This window comes from Crocuta crocuta, unplaced genomic scaffold, assembly GCF_008692635.1.
Source record: "Crocuta crocuta isolate KB4526 unplaced genomic scaffold, BGI_CrCroc_1.0 scaffold170, whole genome shotgun sequence".
NCBI lineage: Eukaryota > Metazoa > Chordata > Mammalia > Carnivora > Hyaenidae > Crocuta > Crocuta crocuta.
In genome coordinates this window covers 1,206,312-1,231,689 of record NW_027527853.1, presented here as the reverse complement: position 1 = coordinate 1,231,689, position 25,378 = coordinate 1,206,312, and the positions used below count along the sequence as shown (strand labels likewise).

The 25,378-nt window shown below is 37.0% G+C and overlaps 1 protein-coding gene across 3 annotated transcripts in view; it reads right to left on the bottom strand.

The window, feature by feature from the left end:
- The window catches only part of HPSE2 (heparanase 2 (inactive)), a 608,936-nt gene that overhangs the window by 198,716 nt on the left and 384,842 nt on the right, over positions 1-25,378 (bottom strand). For all 3 annotated transcript variants that reach the window (XM_077780539.1, XM_077780549.1, XM_077780559.1), the window contains one exon: positions 20,051-20,098. In XM_077780539.1, coding sequence (XP_077636665.1) covers positions 20,051-20,098 — 48 coding nt within the window. The remainder of the gene's footprint in view (positions 1-20,050; positions 20,099-25,378) is intronic.

Here is a 25,378-nt window from a genome sequence, read left to right as displayed (position 1 = left end):
GGTAGAGATAGCACCGAGGGGAGAGAAAAGGAAGTGATGAGACTGGGAGGGAGTCTTTGCTAAGCTCACTCACAGTGTAGCTCTTGAAAAGCTGAAGTTGAGCACAGAAGCAAGTGAGCAGAAAGCAATTGTTAATTGAATAGATTTTGAAAAATGAGGTTATGCCGGAATAATCAGAAGCTTTTTGCAATCTATCCACTAAATGTCTGATATACGGGTTGTGCATTGTTTTCTGTTAATTACAATTCTTAGTACAACTGTGGTAAAAATGCTTTGTTCTTACAGATGTTCCCAGGAGTGTTGGAAGGAGAATGTACCAGTCAGAAATATCCCAAGAATCTATACGGGAGAAATTCATAACACCATATGGATCATGATCTTTGACAAACATTTCACTGCCTTTGGTTCTCTCACACCCAAACTCTGGTCCGGGAAAAATAAAATAAGATAAAATAAAATGTCTTCAGATAGTCATATGTGTCTTTGCCGTGTGTCTTCTCCATTTCTCTCTACAGTGATTTAATGAACACTAATCACATACAAAACACTATGTGAAGTAATGGAGGAGGGACTAAGAAAGAACCACAACCCCTTTCTGTCTCTTGTTACACAAAAATAAGTTAATTTACATTATGATTGATGGGCCCTTATGTGTTCTACTTCAAAAGCATTTTAAATGAGGACTTGGGGGCATGAATTAGTAGTGTGGTGTGAGGGCAGTAGGAAGAGATGCCCAAACCTAGCATCCTGTCTTAACACAGGGTCTTTGGATTCCCTCTGAGGTCCATGGAAGGGCTTCGAGGAATCCATAAAAACTCTGAAAGCTTGTGTAAAACTGTATGTGTCTTTCTGTATGCATATACACATGCATTTTTCTAAGAAAATTGATAGTTTTCATCCGAATTGTAAAAGGATTGATTACCTTAAAAGGTACCCTAACCCCAAAGAAATAGGACCTGAGATTTGACTCCTGTGATAAGTAGATAAGCGTTTGGGAAATCTCTTTAGATCCGGAGGTCCTTCCTGAGATTTTGAGTTCCACCAGTCCAAAGACTGCCCCCTCACTAAGTTAGTTTTCTTAAGCAAAGAAAGATTGCTGCTGGTGATGCTACTGATTTTGTCCTGTCTGGACCAGAGGCTTTATGCTCTCCTTATGGCAAAACTCAGGTCTTCATGAAATAAAAATGTCCCCCGTGCCACTGGAAAATCACCCATCTCTTCACTCAGGGCATGCCAGATATCCAGAAGGGCATTTTCCAAACCCAGCTGGACAACTTTCTCTTCACCCCCCTCCTAGTCTGTTAGACTAACCCCAAGTTTACAAAATTACCCACACAGAACAGGAAATGCAAATGTTGAAGTGCTCATAACGTTTGGCCACATTTTTCATGTGATTCACATTAAAGCATCTTATGTAAAAGTTGAACAAGCACTGAAAAAAGTATACTAATTACAATGTAAATGAATTTTTAAGAATTATAGAAAATTTGAATTCCTTGACTTCTATAGGCCAAGTTTGGAACTTTAACAGAAGTGTTTGTTGGTGGTGGTGCTTTTGTTACTCTTTGTTTCCTTTTATTTACATGAAATGAAGTGGGAATAGAGAGGGGGAAAAAAAAGGAAAAATGACAGGAAACAGCCATCCACCTCCGCACCAAAATACCAGCAGAAAACCACAGTTATGCTGCCATCTAACAATATATTCTGTTTAAGAAACTCTCTGATCCCAGAAACAGCTATGTAACTCTAGACTATAATGAAATTACATCCTGCACATGCTCAAAACCATCCTCCATAGCTTCTAATGACATAAATTTTGTTGTTGTTGTTCTTTGCTTCCTTGAACTCTCAGAGATTTTGTTTTAGAAAAGAGCCTATGGCTTTCAGAGAAGGTGGTGACGGTGATAATGGTGGGCACAGACATGGTAATATAAGTTTATCAGGACCTCTAGTTTCAGCTGCCATTAATTGGGGGCTGAGACAGAAGTGCCTGATCATTTCTTATCAAAGAGAGGATAAAGCAGCCACTTTTTACTAAGAAGAACAAATGTCTGTCAGGGTAAATGATTCATGCAGAACGCTCAGCCTTTTCCATTGTGACAGTAGCTGGGCTCATTCTCAATCTGTCATCAGGGGACCGGTCATTTCTAAGCCTCTTAAGAGGAAAGATTTAAGATGCTCTTGGAATCATACAAGTGCATTCAATTCTATTTTGCAAACCTTCAAGTGGTAAGTATCCCTTGTTTAATTTTTCCAAGAAAAAGGTAAATACTTAATAATGATAGTAACACAATAACTTTTGTACTGACATCAAGTTTCAAAAGTATTGCTAACAAAGATCATCTGAGATGAGAACATAGAATATATTACCAGAAACTGAAAACTGGAGATGACTTCGAATATCTCTATGATTTTCCCAGATGCTGTTCAGGTAGGGTTTGCCCTTGGGAATCAGAGTTTTGATGGTGCTAAATATAACAATGGTTCTATAAGATTCTGGGGTCCAGTCACTTGTGAGGTTGCCATGTTCTGTAATCCTAGAATCCAAACTCCCAAAGGAGTATAATCAACACTCCATGTAATCTGAGGAATACAATCAAACAGACGTGCTTACTGCACAAAGTAAGCCTGAAAGTCAAACATCCACATTGAGGTAATACAGCTCTCAAAGGGATCAAATGACACCAGAGACAAATGTATCAAGTTGTTGTGGCAACTGATCCAAAGTGTGGTCCAGCTGTTCCCAGTCTGTTTTCCCAACATCAGAGGCTATTCACTCAAGGCAAACCATAAAAATACCTCCTTGCTCATAAAAAAAGACATTCTCTGACTTATACGCCAGATTGTTCATCTCCTCAGGCCATGGTCTGCCTTTCCCCATTTTTCTGTTCATCAGTGTAGGATCTGGGGAGAAGCCTGCCAACAATTACACTTGGGTTCCCTAATTCAACAGAAAGGCAGGTTACCTCAGAAGAGCAGGGGAACATGTGACTCATCCACCCGCAGCCACACACAAACTCAGTTCTCGTCTTCTAGGCCCACTGCTTTGGACCAGGTGTTTATACACATTCCGTCAGGGCAAATGCTTTCAAAGTACATTCAAGGGGAAGCTGACCTATTTCTTTTTTTTTTCTCTGTAAAGTACATTACAAAATACACCTATTCAAAAGAACCAGTGAGGGAAATAGTATAGTGATAGAGTAAGAACTCTTCTCTGTGAAGAGACCTCAGTTAATTCCTGGATCATCACTTATTAGCTGTGAGTACTTAGAAAAGTTACCTGCCCTCACTTCGTCTTGTCAGGGCAATACTTCTGAGACTATAATGTACATATGAAACACCTGGGGACCTTATTAGAATGCAGATTCCGACTCAGTAACTGGTCTGTGTTAAGGCCCAAGAGTCTGCATTTCTAACAAATCCCAGGAGACGATAATGCTGCTGATCTGGACCACACTTTGAGTAGCAAGGTAGTCAGGTCTTTCAGGGATTTAATTTCATATAAAACAGCTAAAACAACGTTTGGCAGATGGAAGGCTTTCAGTTAGTGCTCTTCCCTTTTATTTTCATCATGTGCACCCCACACAATATATCACACAGAATGCTATGTATACAGGGCTTCAATTTCTCCAAGGATTTGCAGTTTGAGACAGCCAAAATGGGATTCTAATAACATAAAATCTTTCATTCTTTTCTTCTAAAATGAAAAGAGACATGGAAAGGAAAAATGGCTCCACTGGCTGGGAATATTGGAAAGTCCTCCTTAGAAGGTGGCTGTACTTTTGATTGTAGTAGCCTTTCTGATAATAAACAATGAGAGAAAGATCAAACAACTGGAGACATGGGAACAGTGGTCACATCCCCCATTTAGCTCCAAAATATTTTTAATATAACGCAGTTTAAAGCTTTTTCATGCCTGTTGCCAAGGAAGGAACTTATTCAGAGACAATAAGTATATTTTTTCACCTCAAAGTCGTATGTATAAAAGTCAAGAGTAGGTATGAACGAAAACAGCAATTTCAACAAGGCACCATTCCACTCATGTGCTATGTGGATGAATCATTTTGAAAGATTCTGCAACATATTGAACATTTAGAAATGTGATTTCCATAAAAAAATAAGTAATTATATGATCAAAACTTACTAAACACTCCTGATTGTAAGTATTTTGCTAAATGCTTTACATGCATCATAGCATTTATCCTCACAGCAATCCTCCATGGTAGGAAATTATAGAACATCTAAGACCCACTCACATCGTGGAGACCTTGATCTAGCTGTTCCTTCCATTTGGGACACACTTCCTCAGGGTGTCTGCTTAGCTGACTCCCTCACTTCTTTCATATCTTTCTCAAATGTCACTTTCTCAAAGATCACTCTATCGAATACTGCAGTCTGCTCTCCTCCCCACAACACTTCCTTTATTCCTTTAAACCTATGTAAGACTCAGTGTAGCTAAGTGACTTGTACATGATAAATAAGTGTTAGAGCTTGAATTTAAAACCAGTGTCTGACTTCAGACTAGTCAAAAACTTGTTTAACAGAAGAGTAAAGAAAGTAGAGTCAGGAATTCCTAAGTCTAAGCTGGAACCTATACCCTTTCATTTCCCATGAAGCTGCCAACTAGCACTTCCCCAGGGTGGGCTCCAGAGTGATTGAGACAAGGACGATTGGGACCTGGCACAAAGATAGAAGGGGTGATCCTGGGATTTCAAGCCTCGTAAGTCTCTAAAAACAGCCCACTTAATACCCATACATTTAGCAGATGCCCTTGATATAATGCACATAATGTGCTTGGGCAGCTTTAACGAATGACAGATGTTATTAGCTATGCACAAGTCCCTGGACCAGTGTTTCTCAAAATTTTCCTCCTTAGGCAAAGGAGATACCTATGGAAACCTGGAGATCATGCCAAGCCTTCTTTGGGGTTTTGTGTATATGTGTACACTCTGATGAGAAAGGAGTAGCCCAAATCAACAATAGCCACTTAAGCCAGTTACCCCCAGAGTGACTGAGGTAAAGAGAGCCACTTATGGAGGCTACACAGCCTTCCAGAATTAAGTTGAGAGAAAAGCTACAAACACCTCTTTGGCTGATGATAAGGAGCCTACTACCTGGGTCATAAGTATTATGCCTAATTTACAAAAGAAGTCATTAAGGCTCAATGAGGTTCTGATCAACTTCCCTAACTTCACACAAACAGTAGGTACTAAGGATTTGAGTGCAGTCTGCTAGACAGCAAATCCATGCTCTGGATCATGTCTGTAAAGAGCTTAGCATAAAGTATCACCCCAGAAAATGCTCAATTAAATACACACACATGCACACACGCACTCACACAAACCACACAGATGCAGGTGTGTGTATATAATCTTCTAACACAAAGAGCTCTTTGATTTTTCAATTCACTTTTAGAAAGTTCTCTTTCTCTCTCTTTCTTTTTCTCTAATTTTGTTTGCAGCCCAGTTCCATATGTCATTTATGGCTCTCTTCCCTCCTTATCCTTTCCTTTTTAAATCCTCTACAGCAGATATTTGTCTAGCATAGCTCTCTCGAGCCCACAAGGATTTTCTTCCAATTGTCATCCTTACTTCCTCCACCAGGAGCACCTCTCCCATTCTCCCTCCACTTCTGGAAGAAGGAGAAAAAGCATGGTTTTCAAAAGTGATCACTAGAAGGATAAACTCCTTGCTAACCAGATCCCTACTAAGCTCCCCAGCGGGCAGGATGTTGTCTCTTCCTTCTCCCTAGTCAATCCCTAACATCTAGCACAGTGCCTGAACCTGGTAGGGGCTCAATAAATATGTTTTGAATGGATTAACCAAGAAAACACAATAGGGCCATGCCACAGAACCACCCAGTTTCTTCCTTTGGCTGAAAAGACCATAAGCCAAAACTTTGGAGCATCTGTAGAGTGCTATAAAAAGGTTCAGTAGTAGAATATGTGCTAAGCATCTGTATATTCTATAGTGAGACAGTTTCATAAGCACAAAGAGATGGGGAAGGATCACAGAAAGACAGAAGGGGGAGGATGAAGGGAAATAACATTTTTAAGAGCTCAATTTATTGTGTGTACTGTGCAAAGTGCTTTTTATGCATGCCTTACCTAGCCTTCTCAATAGTTCTGTGAGGTAGGCATTAGCTTTACTTAATAGATGGGAAAACTGAAGGATCCCTCTGAATGATTTACTTCTTCTTCAAGACCACAAATCTACTAAGGGTCAGAGGGATTTTGTCCAGGACTGTATGACTTCAAAGCCCTTGTTCTTTCTAACAAACCATAATGCACAGCTCCATAGGTTATTTGCTTCGAAAATAGTGTTTTAAATAAGTTTTAACACTCTTATAACACTCTTATGATTCACTTGCATTTTTAAATCTCACTTCTATATTTTTTCCAAATATGGTCCACATTTTGTTAGCATTCTTTTCTCTAAAATTGAGTATTGATGTGATGGATTCCTTCAACTTTTCCTTTTAAACAGAAACTCTGCTTAACAAGTCATTCTAATGTCCCATTACCTGTGAGTTTCCAATAGATGCTATTCTCAGATCATTTTGCTCACCTTTACTTATCTTGTAGGCAAATCCATAGTTGCACTTGCAATGACTTTTTTTAATGTTCATTTTTATGCTTTTAAATGTAGCTAAAAATCTAAATTATAGAATTGATCTCTTAAAATTGATCTCTTTAAGCCTACAGCTGTAGTGACTTACCACATTTCGTTTTTCTGCAACAGCAGAAGTGAGGAATGATGTATATAAGTGCAGACTAAGACCAAAAAGAGAAAAGTGCTGACTTCTCTATAAGAGAAAAACTTATTGAAAATTAGATGACTTACAGTTTTGACTCTGACTATGAGGGGCAGGGATTTTCTAAAGGCCAATTCCCAGGTTAATTTTTCTTACACCTTTTCTCCCATCCACATGTCAGAAAAGAAGCTACTGAAGAAAGTTTTATGCCCAAAATCCAGATGATAAATGTATTCTTAGAGATCAGATCCAGGCAGTCATCCTTGAAGGCCGTGGCCTCCAGTTTTAGAATATGACCAGCATCACCCACAGGGCATGTTAGGGCACAAAGCTGGGTCGGAGCCAGTGGCTCTGGGATGACACTCGAGAATTTGCATTTTTTTTTTCTTAAATAGTTTATTGTCAAGTTGGTTTCCATATAACACTCAGTGTTCATCCCCACAAGTGCCCTCCCCCATGCCCCTCACCTNGTGGTATCTCAGTGTGGTTTTGATTTGTGTTTGCCTGATGAGGAGGCACGCTGAGCATTGTTTCATGTGTTGGCCATCTGGATGTCCTCTTTGGAGAAGTGTCTGTTCATGTCTTTTGCCTATTTCTTCACTGGATTATTTGTGTTTTGGGAGTGGAGTTTGGTGAGTTCCTTATAGATTTTGGATACTAGCCCTTTATCTGATATGTCATTTGCAACTATCTTTTCCCATTCCGTCAATTGCCTCTTAGTTTTATTGATTGTTTCCTTTGCCGTGCAGAAGCTTTTTATCTTGATGAGGTCCCAGTAGTTCATTTTTGCTTTTGATTCCCTTGCCGTTGGGCATGTGTCAAGTAAGAAATTGCTGCGGTGGAGGTCAAGGAGGTTGTTTCCTGCTTTCTCTTCTAGGATTTTGATGGTTTCTTGTCTCACATTCAGGTCCTTTATCCATTTTGAGTTTATTTTTGTGTATGGTGTGAGAAAGTGATCTAGTTTCATTCTTCTTCATGTTGCTGCCCAGTTCTCCCAGCACCATCTGTTAAAGAGGCTGTCTTTTTTCCATTGGATACTCTTTCCCGCTTTGTCAAAGATTAGTTGGCTTGGAGGGGAGGCGGTGGGGATGTGGAGCGGGGAGAGGCAGCCCACCTGGACTTGTGCTCTTTGGCTTTGCTGCCAGTGTACTTTCTCCAGCCCCAGCTTGGTGAAGGTGCCTACAAACACCATGACAGCCATCACCCCGCAGAGAATGTAAAGAATCAGCTCTCCATGCCCTCGGTGTACTGAGGCCAGTTTCCAAACCAAGACTCCCCAGGAATTTAAGGGCTACCTCAAGAAACAAGCCAAAGTACACATGGTGGAGAGTCCCAAATACCACTATGAGAAGGGAAATAAAATAACCAAAGTCTCAACAAGAGAAACCAAGAGACACCATTCAAAGAACACTTCCTAAGAATTTGCATTTCTAACAAGTTCCCAAGTGTTGCTGCTGCTGCCGCTGCTGTTACTACTGCTGCTGCTGCTGGTCTAGAAGCCACACACTGAGTGTGCCCACTGCAGTTTCAGTGCCCAGGGGCTACTGAAGCTCAGTAGAAGGCTCCAGGGCAGTAGTTTCTAATCCTTACTAAATATCAGAACCAACTAACTAATGAGCATCTTAAAAGTACTGATCTCTGGGAAATGCACCATAGAATTTTATCCTGCTGGTCTCCGGAAGGGCTCAGTCATTGAGAACACCTGGTCTTGCCTAACTTGACAAATACTAAAAATGGATTTCATATCTCTTTAGAAATTAATTTTCAAATTTTATCTTATTAAAAATAATCTGAGAGATTACTTACTTGTAAAATGGGAATATTATTTTTCCCAAGATGACTGTGAGAATGAAACAAGATAAAATATATAAAACACCCCAACATAATGTGTGGACCATTAAAGGCATACAACATTATTTAGTAGTGTTTTCCCTTCATGGTTCTGCACACTCTTCATGACTGCCAATAAAAGGTTCACTTAAAAAACAATCTGTGAGAAACAAAAGAGTAGACAGCAGAATTTCAGGTTAAATATGGTGGTTTAAAAACAGGCATATATTGGAGCTTCTGGGTGGCTCAGTCGGTTAAGTGTCTGACTTTGGCTCAAGTCATGATCTCATGGCTCATAAGTTTGAGCCTCATGTCAAACTCTGGGCTGCAGCTCAGAACCTGGACCCTGCTTTGGATTCTGTGTCTCCCTCTCTTTCTGCCCTTCACCTGCTCACATTCTGTGTCTCTAAAATGAATAAACATTTAAAAAATTTTAAAAAAACAGGCATTTCTAAACTCTCTCCCAAAACTCCACTAAAACAATGGCAATGGGACCAAAAAACAAACAAACAAAAAACCAAAACGGGCATTCACCTACATGGTCTCAGAGATTAGAACAGAAAAAGGCCACACTAAAGATGTTATTAGAAAACAGAAGGAAGAGGAGGCTGAATTCCACATCAGTCTCCAGAGCTGGAAGCACAAGTTACCATAAAGAACAGGAGGGATAGGTAAACTGAAACAGGGCAATTGAGAAACAACTAGATCATCAGATCCCTACCCTCATGCTCTATCAGTGGTTTTTCAAATGTGGTCCAGGGACTCCTGGGAAGCCTCAGGACCCTTTCTGGGGTCCATGAAATCAAAACTATTTTCTTAATTACACAGTTATTTGCCATGTTCACTCTCATTTTCCCACAAAGTATATAGTGGGGTTTTCCACAGTTTCTATGATGTGACAGTGTCACTGCTCTGGTGATGAATGAAACATAGAACTTGTATTTTCTTGTTTTCTAGACTTTTCCAAGGTATGTTTTTAGGGCATAGGTATGTATGTTTTCAAAAGTTAACACAGTTTGTTCTCAATATTTCTACTGTATTCTTTATGATCTATTTTCTGTTATACTTTCTGTGTAACCTGTGTAACCCTATCATCATTCAGTAAGTTATTTATAAATTCTAATGTTTTTCTTATGACTATCTGGAAATAAAGATACTTGTGTTGTCTTGTGTTGCAATAACATTTTAAAATTATTTTGATAAAAAAGGGGGAGGGGACACCTGGGCAGCTCAGTCGGTTGTGTCCAATTTTGGCTCAGGTCATGATCTCATGGTTTGTGGGTTCGAGCCCCGCATTGGGCTCTATGCGGACAGCTAGCTCAGAGCTTGGAGCTGCTTCAGATTCTGTGTCTCCCTCTCTCTCTGACTCTCCCCTGCTCACGCTGTCTCTCTCTCTCAGAAATAAATAAAACATTAAAAAATTAAAAAAAAATAATTTTGAAGACTTCTCTAAATTTTAAATTTAGAAAAAGCATCTTAAAGAGTAGGTTATCATACTGCATTGGCTAGAAAGGTGTACCAGGTAGCTGAGGGACTGATAGAGTCTGTTCCATTGATATTACTGAATGCCTGCTAAATGAAAAGTTGGTAAGTTAGTAAAAGAAGTCACCCCAGTGCCACTTCTCAACAATTCAGGAATTTGTTAAATCTAAGATTTAGCTGGAAAGGAGAAGACCAAGTTAATATCTCAGAATATTAATATCTGTGTAAGCCTACAGATGAAGCTTTTTTTCTCGTATCCATCTAATGTCAACACCAACTAATTGTTGAAAAAGATCTTCTTTCAAGTCAATGACACTAAAATGTACTTGGGGTATGGGCACTACATACAGATAAATGAAATATAGAAAGTGTTAGATAACTTATTTGATTCTCATTTGTATTCAAAAAACTATATTGACATTTGGACTGATGGTACAAAAGCAACAGTGGATAAAAGCACTGGCAGCTTCACACAAATCAAATCAGGAGCTGCAGACTGCTGGTGAATATTGTCACATGCTTGCAATAAAACAAAAATGGCAGTTTCACTTAATAATTTCTGTGATCAAGGAGTACAATTAATAACTTTATTAAATTTTAACCTGAGTACACATTTAAAATAATATTCTATAGATTAAATGAGAAATAAATATAAAAGACTTCACAAATACAGTTTGTCTTTGAGAAAAATGCATGTATGACTGAGTTGCAACCTGAATTGGTCATGTTTTTCATAGGACAAATTTTTTACTTAAGAGAATGACAGGCAAATTTTAGTTGTTCAAACTTGAGTGTTAGGAAGACATTTTTTTTCCCCAAAAATGAACAAAGCAAGCATGTCACTTCAATGAAAACAATTAGAACTTGCTGCTGATTACAAATTTTGATCTGTTAGGTGAAAATTAGAATTTTAGAATATTTGTATCTGCTATCAAGAGCTTGTCAGCTTCCCAAAACTTAAAAAAGCTTTTCTGATTAGGTCAGTGGTGATATTAATAAATGTGCTTTTTTTGATGTTTCATAATGAAATGTTTTAGCATTTGGGAGATCTGTATAATTCATAACTCAATAAAGCAATATTTTCCAAATGATCAATGCATGATGTTAATCATGTATGGGTAAAAGATATATTCAAAACATAAGACCACTAGGTTTTTATACAAAAGAGTATGAAAAGTTCACTGATATGGCTTCACATTTCACACTACAACTAACTTTTAGGAACTTATCATTTACTGAATTTTGGTGTAGTATATAAAAAAACAGTCCTAATAATCTGTACAAGCTTATTCAAATACTCCTCCCTTTTCTAGATACATGTCTCTGGGAGGGAAAAATTTCTTCATATTCTTTTTTTAAAAAATTTCTTTAAATGTTTATTTATTTTTGAGAGAGACAGAGACCAAGCGAGAGGGGCAGAGACAGAAGGAGATACAATCTGAAGCAGACTCCAGGCTCTGAGCTGTCAGCACAGAGCCTGATGTGGGGCCCAAACTCATGAACTGTGAGATCATGACCTAAGCTGAAGTCAGATGCTTAACTGACTGAACCACCCAAGTGCACTAAAATTTTCTTCATATCCTTAAACCCAAACAACTTATTGCCCTAGAACATATAAGAAGATATGTCTACATGTCTTCAATTAATTTAGGTATTAAAGAGATCTGCATGAATATGAAATAATGCCACTCTTCTCACTAATTTTTTTGTTTTTAAGAAAATACAGTTATTTCATAAAATGCATTTTTATGGTAAAATGTAATGGGTTTATTATTTTTAAATAACCATTTAAAATTTCTGTTTTAATTCTAATACAGTAAATATCTATAAGTATGACCTTCCTAAAAATTACTTTGGGCACTCAATGTTTTTCAAGAGTGAAAGTGTTCTGAGACAAAAATGTTGGAGGACCACAGCCCTACACAGTTAAGAAACTGCCTCATTTCCAATAAAGCAGAACACCAGTGGTTGAACCAGAGTCAGAGCCACCATGCATAGTTGAGGTAGGGTCAACCATACTGCAAACAAGAGGAGTAAGTGAAAGCCTACATAGTAAACAATAAGATATCCAGCCCCCTTCCTCAAATGTGAGAATACCTGCTGGCTTATGCTTATACTTCCAAGATGAGAGAAGAGAGAATTCTTCTCTGGAAAAGCTAAATTACATAAGAAAAAAACCAACAGATATAGACAGTTAAGAGCGCCATAATGTAACAACCCAAACAGATCACCCTATGTAGATCCCCATTATTAAGAAGTATCCATGAACAAAAAATTTGCAATCAGCTTTACAGACCTCTCTCTTAAATATGAGTAGAGATCCAAGGATCATTTGACATTTGAGGAAAATCTTTAATGTGAAAGACAAAAACCAAAATAAAGAAATGGCAGAAGGAGGGAAGAGCATAGAGGAAAAAATTTAATATGGAAATCATAAAAAATTATTGGACAAAGAAATAAAGAAAAGAAGGAATAGAAGAAAGGAGGGAGGAAAGAAGGAAGAGAGGGAGGAAAGAGAAAAGAAGGAGCAAAGTAAACGAATACCTAAAGTTGATATCATCTGAGAGAAAACAGAAGATACTGCATCTAGAAATAAGTAAAGCAGCTATAAGAAGTCATTAACAGGAAGGTTTGAGGAACAAAAAGAGCTTTTGGAAATTAGAAATATGATAACAGAAGTGGACATTTCAACAGAAAATTTAGATGATTAAGGGGACTTATCAGAAAACATAAGAAAAAGAAGGGAGAGAAAGTATATAACAATTAGAGTACTATTTGAAGAGTCTTGATAGCTGACTAGCAGAAGTTCCAGAAAGCACAAAAACTAAAAAGAAGAAGATAATTACAGAAAAAAATCAAGAAAATTTCCCAAACTAAAGGGTATGAATTTCAGATTGAAAGGGTCTACATCCAGTGAACAGAATATAGACAGTTGCATAAAAGGGTCACTGGAGACAAGGAAAAGATCTTAAATGTACCAAGAGAGAAACAAACAAGGCAAATAAAAGGCCTTTTAATAAAAGATTAAAAAGGCATTGGATTTCTCAATAGTTACAGGAAAAGCTAGAATAAAATGGAACTAAAGCATCAAAATCTGAGGAAAATCTGTACGCATCCAAAATATAAATCAAACTCGAAAACAGATCTCAACATGTTTACCTCTCATTTATCTTTTCTCAGGAAGTTCCTAGAAAAAAAATGTTCCACCAAAATGAGGGAGTAAACCTTAAAAAAAGGCATGGATCCAATAAATAAAGAGAGTCAAAAGGAATCCCTACAATGATGGTGAAGGGAGATCCCAGGACAACAGCTGCGCAGGAAGCATGGAGATCAACCAGTCCAGATGGGATCAGAGGAGGGATGGCTTCAGGAAAGCAGGACAAGGACAATATGAAACTGATGGCTACTTGAGGTGTCTGGATAGAGAGAGAGAGGAGGTTTACCCCTCTGGTACAGAGTTTAGGGACGAATGAGGGATAGATTAATAGGAAACTAGGTGAATGAAAAAGAGACAGTTATTAACTCCAGGGAAAACAGGAAGTTGTGAAAGAAAGAAAATATAACCATAGCACACTACATTCTCTGCTGTGAGTCATATTTAGTAATAAAAATGTGAATGCTAACTCTAATCTAACCAATACTTAGATATAAAATATTGGAGGATGGGGAAGGTAAATATGTTTCAGTGTGTAAAGAGGTATGAGAGCTAAATTTTCTCATCTTCCATAGTAGGAAATTCATAGATAATATTTGAACTGGAAAATAAATCAACAGACTGTTGTTTAGAAATATGAAAACAAATAGAAGAAGTGGCTAAAATTGTGACAATTGTTTCTGGAGAGGTGGATATAGGGGTGAGATGGGTGGAGTTGGGTACTGACGGTTTCTATTATAAACAAAATGCAATACATGCTTAGTACAGAAAAAATAGAAAAGTAAAAATGAGAATAAGAGTCTCAATATTCCCTATATCTAAAGATAAACACTATTAACCTGTTAGTGCCTTTTGAGTTTCTGTGCATTTTTATATTATTGAAGTATGATTTGTATATTTTATATTTTACTTTAATCACTTAACAAAAGCATTTTCTCAATTCTTATGTTTTTCACATAAATATTTTCACAGCAATTTATTATATTGTATAATAGATACCATTATTTAGTGTAACAATTTAGGCTTTCCCCCAATATTTTACTATAAAATTTTTCAAACATTGACGGGAAGAAAAAAACTGTATAGTGAAAACCATATCTACCACCTAGGTTCTACAATTAACATTTTACTATACTTTATCTCACATTTATCAATCTGTCTATCACCCTATCCATTCATTGATCCATTTAATATTTTTAAGCATTTCAAAGTAAGTTGCAGACTTTGGTACACTTCTTCCTAAACACTATATCAGGCATATTGTTAGCTAGAGTTAACATCTGTTTATAGTTCTTTTCCTTAGGTAATTTTTACATATTTAATGATATGCACAAATCTTAAGTATGCCTTTTGATGAATTTTAACAAATGCACATTCCTATGTACCCAAATCCCCGATCAAGATTACAATCATCCTAGAAAATTCCCTTATGTGCCCTTCCCTCTCAATCCATATCCCTACTCTCTACAACTTACAAAAGCAATGTTCTAATTTTTAAAACTTCATATAATTGCAATATGTAAATGTTATTTTTTATATAAGGCTTTTCCATGTAGCATAGTGATTCTGAGATTCATCCATGTTGTGGAGTATAATTAGTTTGTTCTTTTATTCTTTTACCTAGCTGATGCGCATTCCTTTGTATGAATACACAACAGTTTGTTTAATCTATTCTCTTGTTGATGGACACCTGGGTTGTTTCTAGTTTTTGCCTGCTATGAACATTCTTTATTTTTTTAATGTTTGTTTGTTTGTTTGTTTGTTTGTTTGTTTTGAGAGACAGTGAGAGAGAAAGAGAAGGAGAATGGGGTAGGGACAGAGAGAGAGGAAGACAGAGGATCTGAAGCAGGCTCTCTGCTGACAGCAGAGGCCCCAATGTGGGGCTCCAACTCATGAACAGTGAGATCATGACCTGAGCTGAAGTCCATTTGCTGCCTCCCCATTTTCTCCTCCTTTGTGGTGTGATTGCCATATGTTTTTACATCTATATATGTTATGAAACCCTTAATACAAAGCTGTATTTTTGCATTAGACAGTTGTTGTTTTTTTAAGAAACGAAGAGAAAAAATAGCCTTAGATTTACACATGAATTTACCATTTCCAATGTGTTTCATTAGTTTTGAAATCCAGATTTTCCTTCAGATGTCACTACTGCTTTTCTGTCTGAAGAACTTCTTTTAGTATTTCTTATAGCATAGGTCTACTGGCGTTCATTTATCACAAACCTCTTTATTACTTTTATTCTTAAATGATTTTTAAATTTTTATTTATTTATTTTTGAGAGAGAGAGGGAGAGAGAAAGGAAGAGAGAGAGAGTGCACAAGCAGGACAGAGGCAGAAAGAGAGAGGGAGAGAGAGAATCCCATGCAGGTTTCAGGCTCAGCGCAGAGCCCACGTGCAGCTCCATCTCACAACAGCGAGATCATGACCTGAGCCGAAATCAAGAGTCAGGGGCTTAACTGATTGAGCCACCCAGGTGTCCCTATTTTATTTTTATTTTTATTTTAAAAGAATAGTTTTGCTAGATATGGATTCTGATCTGACTTTTTTTTTCTTTAGCACTTTAAAGATGTTGTTCCATTGTCCTCTATTCACCATTGCTTCAGACGTCAAGTTAGCAATAAATTATGTCTTTGTTCTCTGTATTTAAAATATGGTTTTAGATGAAGATTTTGAAGATTTTCTTTTCTTTACCTGGTCTCAGCAGATTGACTATGATATGCCCAGGCATGATTTTCCTTGTGTTTACCCGTCTTAAGTTTTTCTTAGGTTCTTGGTTTTATAAGTTAATTTAGTTCACCAAATTTAGGAGAATTTCAGCTTTGGTTTCTTCAAAAAAATTTTTTCTGCTTTATCATCTCATTCTTGCCTTCTGGTCTCTGATTACACAAATGTTAGACTACTTGATATTGGCAGTGAGGTTGCTAAAACTTTGAGCATTTTTTCCCCAGTATTTTTTCTGTTCTTCAATTGTGTAATTTCTAATGATCTATATGCAAGTTCCCTAACCCTTTTTTTCTGTAGTTTCCAAATTCTTGTTAAGTCTACCCAGGGAGTTTTTCATTTCAGTTTCTTTTTTTCTTTAAAAATTTCATTGTACATGTAACATATATATAATTCATTATATTACTCATATAATATTCATTATATATAGATATATAGTTTCCATTTCACTGCTGACCTTTCCCTATGTATCGACACAATACAAACATTTTTCCCTTAATTATTTGAATATATTTAAAATATCTTGTTTAATATTCTTGCCAGCTAATTCTATTACCTAGGTCATCTCAGGATTTCTACTGATTACTCATTCTTTGGTGACGGGTCACATTTTCCTGTTTCTTTGTGTATCTAGTAATTGTTTAATTGTACACTGCAAAGTGTGGACAATATTTTATAGAAACAGAAGAGTGTTAGTTTTGGATCTAGCAGGAAGTTGGATGAATGACTGATCACCCAACTTGTGGCAGCTTCAGTTTACACTTTGTTAGGCTGAGTCTGTTTTGGTTACACATTAGACTTGGGGAAAATCCTTCATCCCAGGACAATACTTTACTCCTGGGGCATAACTCCTGGTTTTCACTGGAAAGCACAAGGTGTTTATCAAGTCTTTACACTTGTGAAATTCAAGTTCCAATATGTCCCTCATGTGACAGATAGCTGAAATTGCTGTTCAACGTTTTCATGTTTCCAGCTGTTATTTTCTACCAGGATCATTGGAGTCTCCCTTGAATATGCATGTTTCAGGGATCCTGCAAAGATCTGAAGGAAGTTTATGTGCATATTTGGTGTTTTACCCATAGCTCCTTCTTTCTGAGATCTCGACCTTCTGACTCGTTCTGAGATTGCAAACCAATATAATCATGTATTTTGAGTGTTAGCCATATCATACTGCATGGATTCTTAAGTAACCACAGATCTCACTAGTATCATTCACTTCTTTCAAGGAATGAATAACTTTTTTTTGCTGCTGTTTGGTCACTCTCCAGTGTGTGTGTGTGTGTGTGTGTGTGTGTGTGTGTGTGTGTATTATTTACTTGGTCCAGATTTATCACTGATAACTGATACAAACTACTGTACTACTCTGGTAGTTGGAGCTTCATCTTAGTAACAATTGCTGGGTTGGACAGGACCAATCATTAAGTCATGTATCTTTGTCCTCAAAATCCAGAGCATGAACTTTCAAGTCAAAACAGGCTAACTATATAGATCTATTTATTTATTACTTCAGACTCAGAGTTCTTGTTCTTCAATCTCCAAACTCAATATTCTAGTACTGAATTGATTTTTTTTGGCTACTTATATATCAATATATATTGACAGATTGTATGTTCCTTTTATTTTTCTGATAATGACTCTTGATTTCTTTACATTATTAAGAAGCTCACCTTGGCATTTCTCAGGGTTAGAGAAACATGGTATTTGGTTTTAATTTTCACTGAATTCTCCTGACCAGGATTTCCTGGAATTGTTCCATGACTACTCCAAGTCTTGATTGAAAACTATGGCTGGAAGGGATAAATGGTAGATTCCAGGTGCTACAAGTTGTCCCCAAATGAGTGCTGATCCTGGGGCCAAAAGAAACACAACCCCTTGCCTGTTTTCGGGGGTATTTTTAGAGTAGTTGCAAACACATGACATTTATCTTGAGAAGTGGCCAATATTTTAAAAATAGCTAATAAACAAAATATATTTATAAAAAATTATTTCTCCACTATAAAAAAAATACTGAGCTCATTTCATTCCATTTATGCTATGGAAAGTGTTTGAATATGGAAGAAAAACTTTTTCTAATCCTCCTTGTCAGTCATGGTAACTGAGTAAGCCTTACATTCTTACCCAATAATTTTCAAACACTGACCTCATTATCCTTATAAACACTATAAATTCTTCAAGCTCCAGCCTTTATGCTACATTATATAGCCTTTGATGAAAGACACTGAAGAGGATTTGAATTGCTCAGTAGAATGTAATATTTTTAGTAAAAAAAGTATTGTTTTGTAATCAAAATAAACAGGTAAGAGAATAGCCCTTGGAGTGAAACAGACTCAACTTTAAGTCCACAATTTACCACTTCCTGTGTAATGTTTGGATTTTCTACAACTTCCTTTAAGTTATGTAAGAGATAACAGTAGCCCAAAACTCATTTGGTTCTTGTGAAGATCAGTTATGGTAAGGCATAAAAGATTTACAACAGTTCCTGCCATATTATGATGATCTCTGTTGTTATTTTCTCTCATAGTAAAGGCCCAATAAAAAGTAGCCTGAATAAGCATTTTTGAACTAAATGATATTCTGGTGGAAGAGAAAAACACACAAATTACAAAAACAAATTAAGAGAAAAATATAAGTTGTATAAAGTACAATGGGGAAAAAAAGAGCTAAGAAGAAAATTAAATGTGATCTGTTTCAGATAGGATCATCAGGGAAGGCCTCTCAAAGGGGATAACATGTAAGCTGAGTCTTTAGAAATGAGAAAGCTAGCCACATAAATAATGAGGACAACTGCATTCTAGGCAAGACAATAGAATGTACAAAGATCCTGAGGCAGACATGCATGTGAACCTTCTAAAAAAATGAAATACCATTAGGGCGTTGGGATAGAATGAGTAAAGGTAGGGTGGCACTAGAGGTAAAATTACCAGAAGTAGCAGAGGTCCAATACAAGGTACCTTCCTTATAGGACAGAGTAGAGCATTTGGCCTACTGAGGGAAGCCACTGAGGGGTTTTAAACATGGGGAAGACAAGATCCTTAGACCTACTCAATTCATGACTCACAAAACAAATTGAAGGAGAATAAGAATTTCTGGAAACCTATAGAACTTGATGTTTAGAGAAACTATAAGTGGCTAATAAAGTATTTTTCACTATGAAGTTATTGATTGCCAACAATAAAAAATCCTTTTGGGATAATTAATAAAGATTTAATCCACTGTTCTTGCTTTCACAACTGTCATGAATCCAAAAGCATACCATGACCCACTTAAAACAGAGGAAGTAAGTGTTCTAGGCAGGCAGGGTTAGAGTCACTGAGAAAGATGGTCACAGTTGACAGCTATGAGGGCCCAGAATAGGAGCATATGTCTGAGCTATGAGGACCAGATTAGATGAGAGACGACTTGGAAGATACTGTAGGATGGATTCCTTACAAAAAGGAAGGGCAAGATTCCAGTATAAAATTGGTGAGACATTGGGAGATGCTGACATTCCAGCACAACTACCATAAGGAAACTTAAAGAAAATTAATTTGTGTGTTTTATAGTTATCTTTACAAATCAAGATACCCTTAAGATAACAGGTCTTTGTCCCTGTAGGCTTCTTCCTGGAATACTGGGGTTTATCTTCTCTTGAGGCTGCTTCATTCCCTTCATATTCCATTTTTAAAAATTGCTTCATATTAGTAACACTCTTGGCACTAATTAAGACCACTGCAATTACTATAATGAAGTGTTGCTATTTTTCACATGATATATTGACTACTGAACACTACCTCCTCTCTTAAGGAAATTTATTCTCAAAGAAAAGCTCAGATACATGGTGGCATGCTCAGATACCCATTACCTGTTCACTGATGACATATTAATCTTAAAGTGTCTATAAGAGCTGAGCTTTCAGTGTTTTAAAAAAGTTTTTTGCAACAACAAAACAAAATTATATTATTATGAAGTAGTATGTATCATAAGAACAGCTTTGGAGTTAGTTTTAACCTTTTCTCATGGAGGAAGAGAGTAGCTTATTAGATGTCAGATATAAACTTCATAACAACTAATTACCTTTCATTTCACAGTAGCTGATATTAGGTAAGAGCAAAAATGGTGAATACCTACTGTTGCCAGGTAACTGCATCCACTGTGCTTCCTGCCACCTTCATGAATCTGTAAGGAGCAGAAAGAACAAATAAAATAAGCTGAGACATAGAACAGGCCAATCTTTGGGCTGAGAGTCCACATCCACAATCATGGCCTATCCAGAGTTCCTGGAAGTTCAAGTATACAGAAGGTGAAGTTAAGGGTACTTTCAGCTCTCCACACATCCTTTACCATCTAGAAATCAAGATGCCAGAACAGTATGCTCTCTCTGTCTGTCCTCCCAAGCCCTTGCATGATGACTTCCATATCACTTTCCCTATGAACAAAATTCTCTCTCTCATTTCCTAGTCTTTCAAGATTCTGAAATATGCTAGGAAACAAATAAACAATAACATTTCCCAGAATGACAACACAAAAGATGCCTTTGAAAAACCTTAGGCCTCTCCTGAAGAGAGCTTGGCAAAATCCAACTTAGTTATGTAAGTAGAAAGCACTATCAAATATGCCCTAGGGATGGCTGCCATGCCTATCTGAGTAGAAACCTGAGCAGCAGACAGAGAAATCTTTTTCTGTTTAATGTTTCAAGTTTTGATTTAAATTCTAGTTAGTTAACAAATAGTGTTATATTAGTTTCAGGAGTAGAATTTAGTGATTCATCACTTACATATAACACAGAGAAATCTAACTATTTCTGAAGCAGTGGTGTAGAGAACTGAGTGGCATCTGACATTTGCTCAGGTCAAAAGGGAAGCCAGGCCTGTTTCCTCACAAAGCACACAGCAAAGCCTTGCTTTATTAATTCTCCAGCCTCCTGTGCTTCTACCAGAACCAAAGAGCTGGGAGGAAGCATACAAGACCCCACAGATGCCACAAGGTGTCATAAATTGCAAGTCTGTTAAATGACCCAATTACCTAGTTGCCTCCATTATCTCCACCCACATGTTCAGAGGCCATCTGCTGTCATAGCTATTGTTGCCATTTGAGAGAGTTACCACCCAGATACAGGAAATCAAAAGGGGTATCTCAGTTCTTTAAGATATGCCTTTCATCCCTGAGATCCTGGAGGAGAACTTTTCTTCAGACAGAAGCACTCTTCCATCAATACTTTCAGAACTCTTTCACTAAAGGAGACAGTGTTTTGTCAAGAAGGTTCCATCCCACCCTATCCCAGCATAATCGTGCAGGGAGACACAGGCAAAGGGGTTGCCATGTGTTACCCAAATAGAGGCTCTGCTTTGCCATGATGGTGGGAGAGTACTTAATCTTTGCAGGACTGAAAGAGAGAGAGAGGATGCCAGGACTGCTGTTTAGCATTGGAGTGAACTTTATAAAAGATGAAGGAGAAGGAGAGGAAGGAGATGGGTGGGTAGGAAAAAGAGTATGAGAGAAGAGGGGAAGGGAAGGAGGTGGCAGGTTGGTTATTGTCTGTACGGCCTTGTCTTTTTTCTCTAGTACCATTCAGTAGCCCAGGAGCAAGAATATGGGAAATGGAACATAGGGGTGATCAAGGAATGACACTGGTTTGATAGGGTAAGACCTTGTAAATGGGGATTGGAGGGAATATAGTATATACTGAGTAGTTACTTAGTACCAGGAATGGCATTGGTTTGATAGGTAAGTATAGTGCATACTGAGTACCTCCTTAGTACCAAGGAACGGCATTGGTTTGATAGGTAAGACCTTGTAAAAGGGGTTGGAGGGAATATAGTGCAGACTGAGTATCTACTTAGTACCAGCCATTCACATGCATTATTTTTTTATAATTCTCAAAACTATTTTGCTTGGTAAGATGGTTATTATTGATTCCATTATACAGATTACTAACTTCTCCCTTTGCTAGAGAAATAGTGTCTCCAGACATCCCAAACAGCCAATTTTTTGGAGTCATGCCACCCGTCCTAGTAGCACTTTTTAAGAAGTAGGACATGACCAAGCAAAGCAATAAATACAAGCTGGAAATTTTTGAAAATAGAAATATTTTATGTAAAATTGTCTTAATTTCATACAAAATAACCATAATAAAAATAACACTAACATTTATAGTGATTTATCATTATAAGATGCTTTTCATCCTCTCATAAATATAATTTCACATAGCCTCAAAACAACCTGGTACATAGTAAATATTTCTGATTTATGGTACAGAAGGCTGAGTCTGGTAGATGTTATGTAACTTGCTCAAATTCATAGAGCTAGTGTGAACTAAACCCAGGTTCTCTGACTCTAAGCCCTTCCCTCTTTCTAGGATTCTATGCTGCCTCTAAGCTGTTTTTGCTGAGGCCAAGAAGTACAGTAGAACTCTAAGACGCAAAAAGTAAGTTGAATTCTTGCCTTGAGAAAATACTACAGATTTATCAGAAAAAGAAAAAAAAAAAAAAGCCTGATTATCTTCCTTGCTTGTTGGCTTCCTCTCAGACTTGAGCATTTCAGCACCTATTTGTAAGAGAATATGATTGAGCAGGTATCAAAAGTGACTGGCCCAGAGCCTCTGCTATAAGACAACCACCATAAAGCCAAGAAGAAAGACCCACAGACCATCAGCTATCAGAGTTTCTATTAACTGAAGTGGGACAGCAAGTCAAGAGAGCAGTTAGTTCTACCTTCTGTGGTGTTAGAAGAGAGATAATCATTGAGAAAGGCTTCACATTGCACATGGTACTGAATATGGCATTGAAAGAAGGGTAGCATTTTGCCTTGAAGAGCAGGCCAGACAGAAGAACAGCTTGAGCAAAGCAAGGTAGAATCAAGGTGAGTGTGTTCTCAGGAGTCCCCCATGACTGGATGTTAGGGGACAGGTAAGGGAATGACAGGAAGTCAGACTGGTCAGGTCACTAGCTGCTAGCCTGTGATGCTAACAAGTCTGGCCTTCCCCCTTAACAACTAGGTACAAGTCCAGCTCCTATTTATCTTTGTATGACTAGCCCCCAATGCAATATTGAAAAATACAGCTGGCTCTTCCTTCATGTATATTTGTTGGATTTATTTTGTATTTAAACAAATGAGAGAGTATCAGGATCATATCTGGTTTCAGGAAGATCACTCTGGCTATAGTAAAGGTGAAAGGTGTTGCTGTGGACAAACGGGCAGGAGGAGATGAATGTAGAGAGACGGGAGGTTTGGAATGTGAGAATGAAAAAAGACCCACTGAGTAACACTGATGGAGTACTCAAGAAGACTTGGCTGGTGAGTGTAAGTGGGGCAGGGGGTAAAAGAGAGGAGGTTTTAATTGCAGTAATGCCATTTTCCAAGATGTGTAACCCAGGAACAGACTTTTGATGCTGATGTTGGTGAATGTATTCCAATTCTCTTGAATATGCCTCAAAGAACTGGAAGTAAATAGCAACTGATGATAACAGCTATGCATTCACTAAAAGGAGAAAAAAAATCAATGCTCTTCTTGGCTAAAAGGCTCTGGGCCGGATAGGCAAGTAAGAAGACATCTGGGGCACCTGGGTGGCTCAGTCAGTTAAGCATCCAACTTCATCTCAGGTCTTGATCTCATGGCTTATGAGTTAGAGCCCATCAAGCTCTGTGCTAACAGTTCAGAGCTTGGAACCTGCTTCAGATTCTGTCTCCCTCTCTCTCTGCCCTTTCCCACTTGCACTTTCTCTCTCTCTCAAAAATAAATAAACATTAAATTTTTTTTAAAAAATTAAAAAATAAGAGCACATCTAATTTGGTGTCTTAAAAGCTGGAAACTAGTTCTTTATGATACTATAATATGGAGATCCTCATGTGTATTGGATAGTTTGCTCTGTTATAGGTTGATAATTAAGTCCTTAAGTAACTTTCCATTATTAAAAGTAGCATTATAAAAAGAATGGGAAAACTACAGTTAGGAACTTTCAAAGTATGGCTAATGTTCTCCCCCCACAACCTACCCCATATCCCTCAAAGAAAATCTATAAAATCTATAATTAAATATAAAATTTATTGGACCCTTATATAGAATATTATAGTTTACAGAGAAATATTTTTAAATTGAATAAAGGAAAAACCTACCATGATCCTTGATAGGAAAATCAATTATTTTTCCTAAACTAATTTATGGGTTTAATGAAATTCTAACAAAAAAAAAAAACAGCAGATATTTTTGAAACTTTGCAAAATCATTCTAACATTCATCTCGAGGAAGCCAAGAATATTCTTTAAAATTGGAATAATGAAGGGACATTTATTTGATCTACCATATATTAAAACATACCATAAAACCCACAATTATTAAAACATTCCTAGGAATTAGAAAGGAGATCTGAGGAACTAATAAAGAGATTAGGAATTAGTAAGGAGATCTATGGAACAGAACAATTTTTTTAAGTTATACATAAGAATTTATTACATGGAAAAGAATTCAGTATATGAAAAACTGCAGCATTTCTTTAATGATGCTATGTGATTTGTGGCTATTTGATGGAAAAAATTAAAGTCAGATCTTCACTTAAGATCATATGTTGTATAAGAAATCAAAATGGTAAAATATAGTTTAGTTTCATTATACTTAAAAATATTTCAATTACAATGTAATATTTAGAAGCAAACAATATTGTCTTAACTTTAGTAGTATATTGAAGCAATAGAAAAGCTGTTTTAGCTAACTTTGAGGAAGCGTCATTATTAAATATGTATTCACATGAATATTGTTATAAAATACATTCTTTCTTTTTCCCTCTTAGCCAAATGATGAAACCAACTTCAAACATATGGAAGCATTTCTACACTTATTCTGAGGAGGAAAAATCTAATTCACAAATAATGTCAAACAAAATATGCATTTCCATATACTACTAAGATGACCAAACATACACTTATTTTTTGAGAAGTATAAAAACTCATTTCAAATGAGGGAAACACTCTGTTTTCAGGATTCTTTGATATATTTTTTTAAAAACTAAAATACAAAAAACCAACCACAGAAATGCCACATAAAGGAAATTAATTAGACAAAACCAAAAGGAATAGACATTATAGCCAATGAGTCTGGGGGACTCCCCCTACCCCCATTCTCCTTCCCTGAAAATTAGGGCTCTCTATAACTACCCTGTATCTGTATCATTTCTATACTTTGTTTTTATATCTATATTGGCACTGTAGAAGACAGCAAGTCCAAAAAGATCATAATTTTCTTTGTTCAGATTTAACATTGATGGATTCTTCTGCTCTCTAGTTCTGTGTGTTTCTCAGAAACTGGCCCAAACCACATAAATGAGTAACTTCAACACAGCTGCAGAATGCTCAGCAACAGTAATATTAGAGGTGGAATAACATGCACACAGACTAGTGCTGTCAGGAGTGAAATACCACTGGGAAAGTGAAATTCCATTTAGTGTCTGGTATTATCCAAGGATT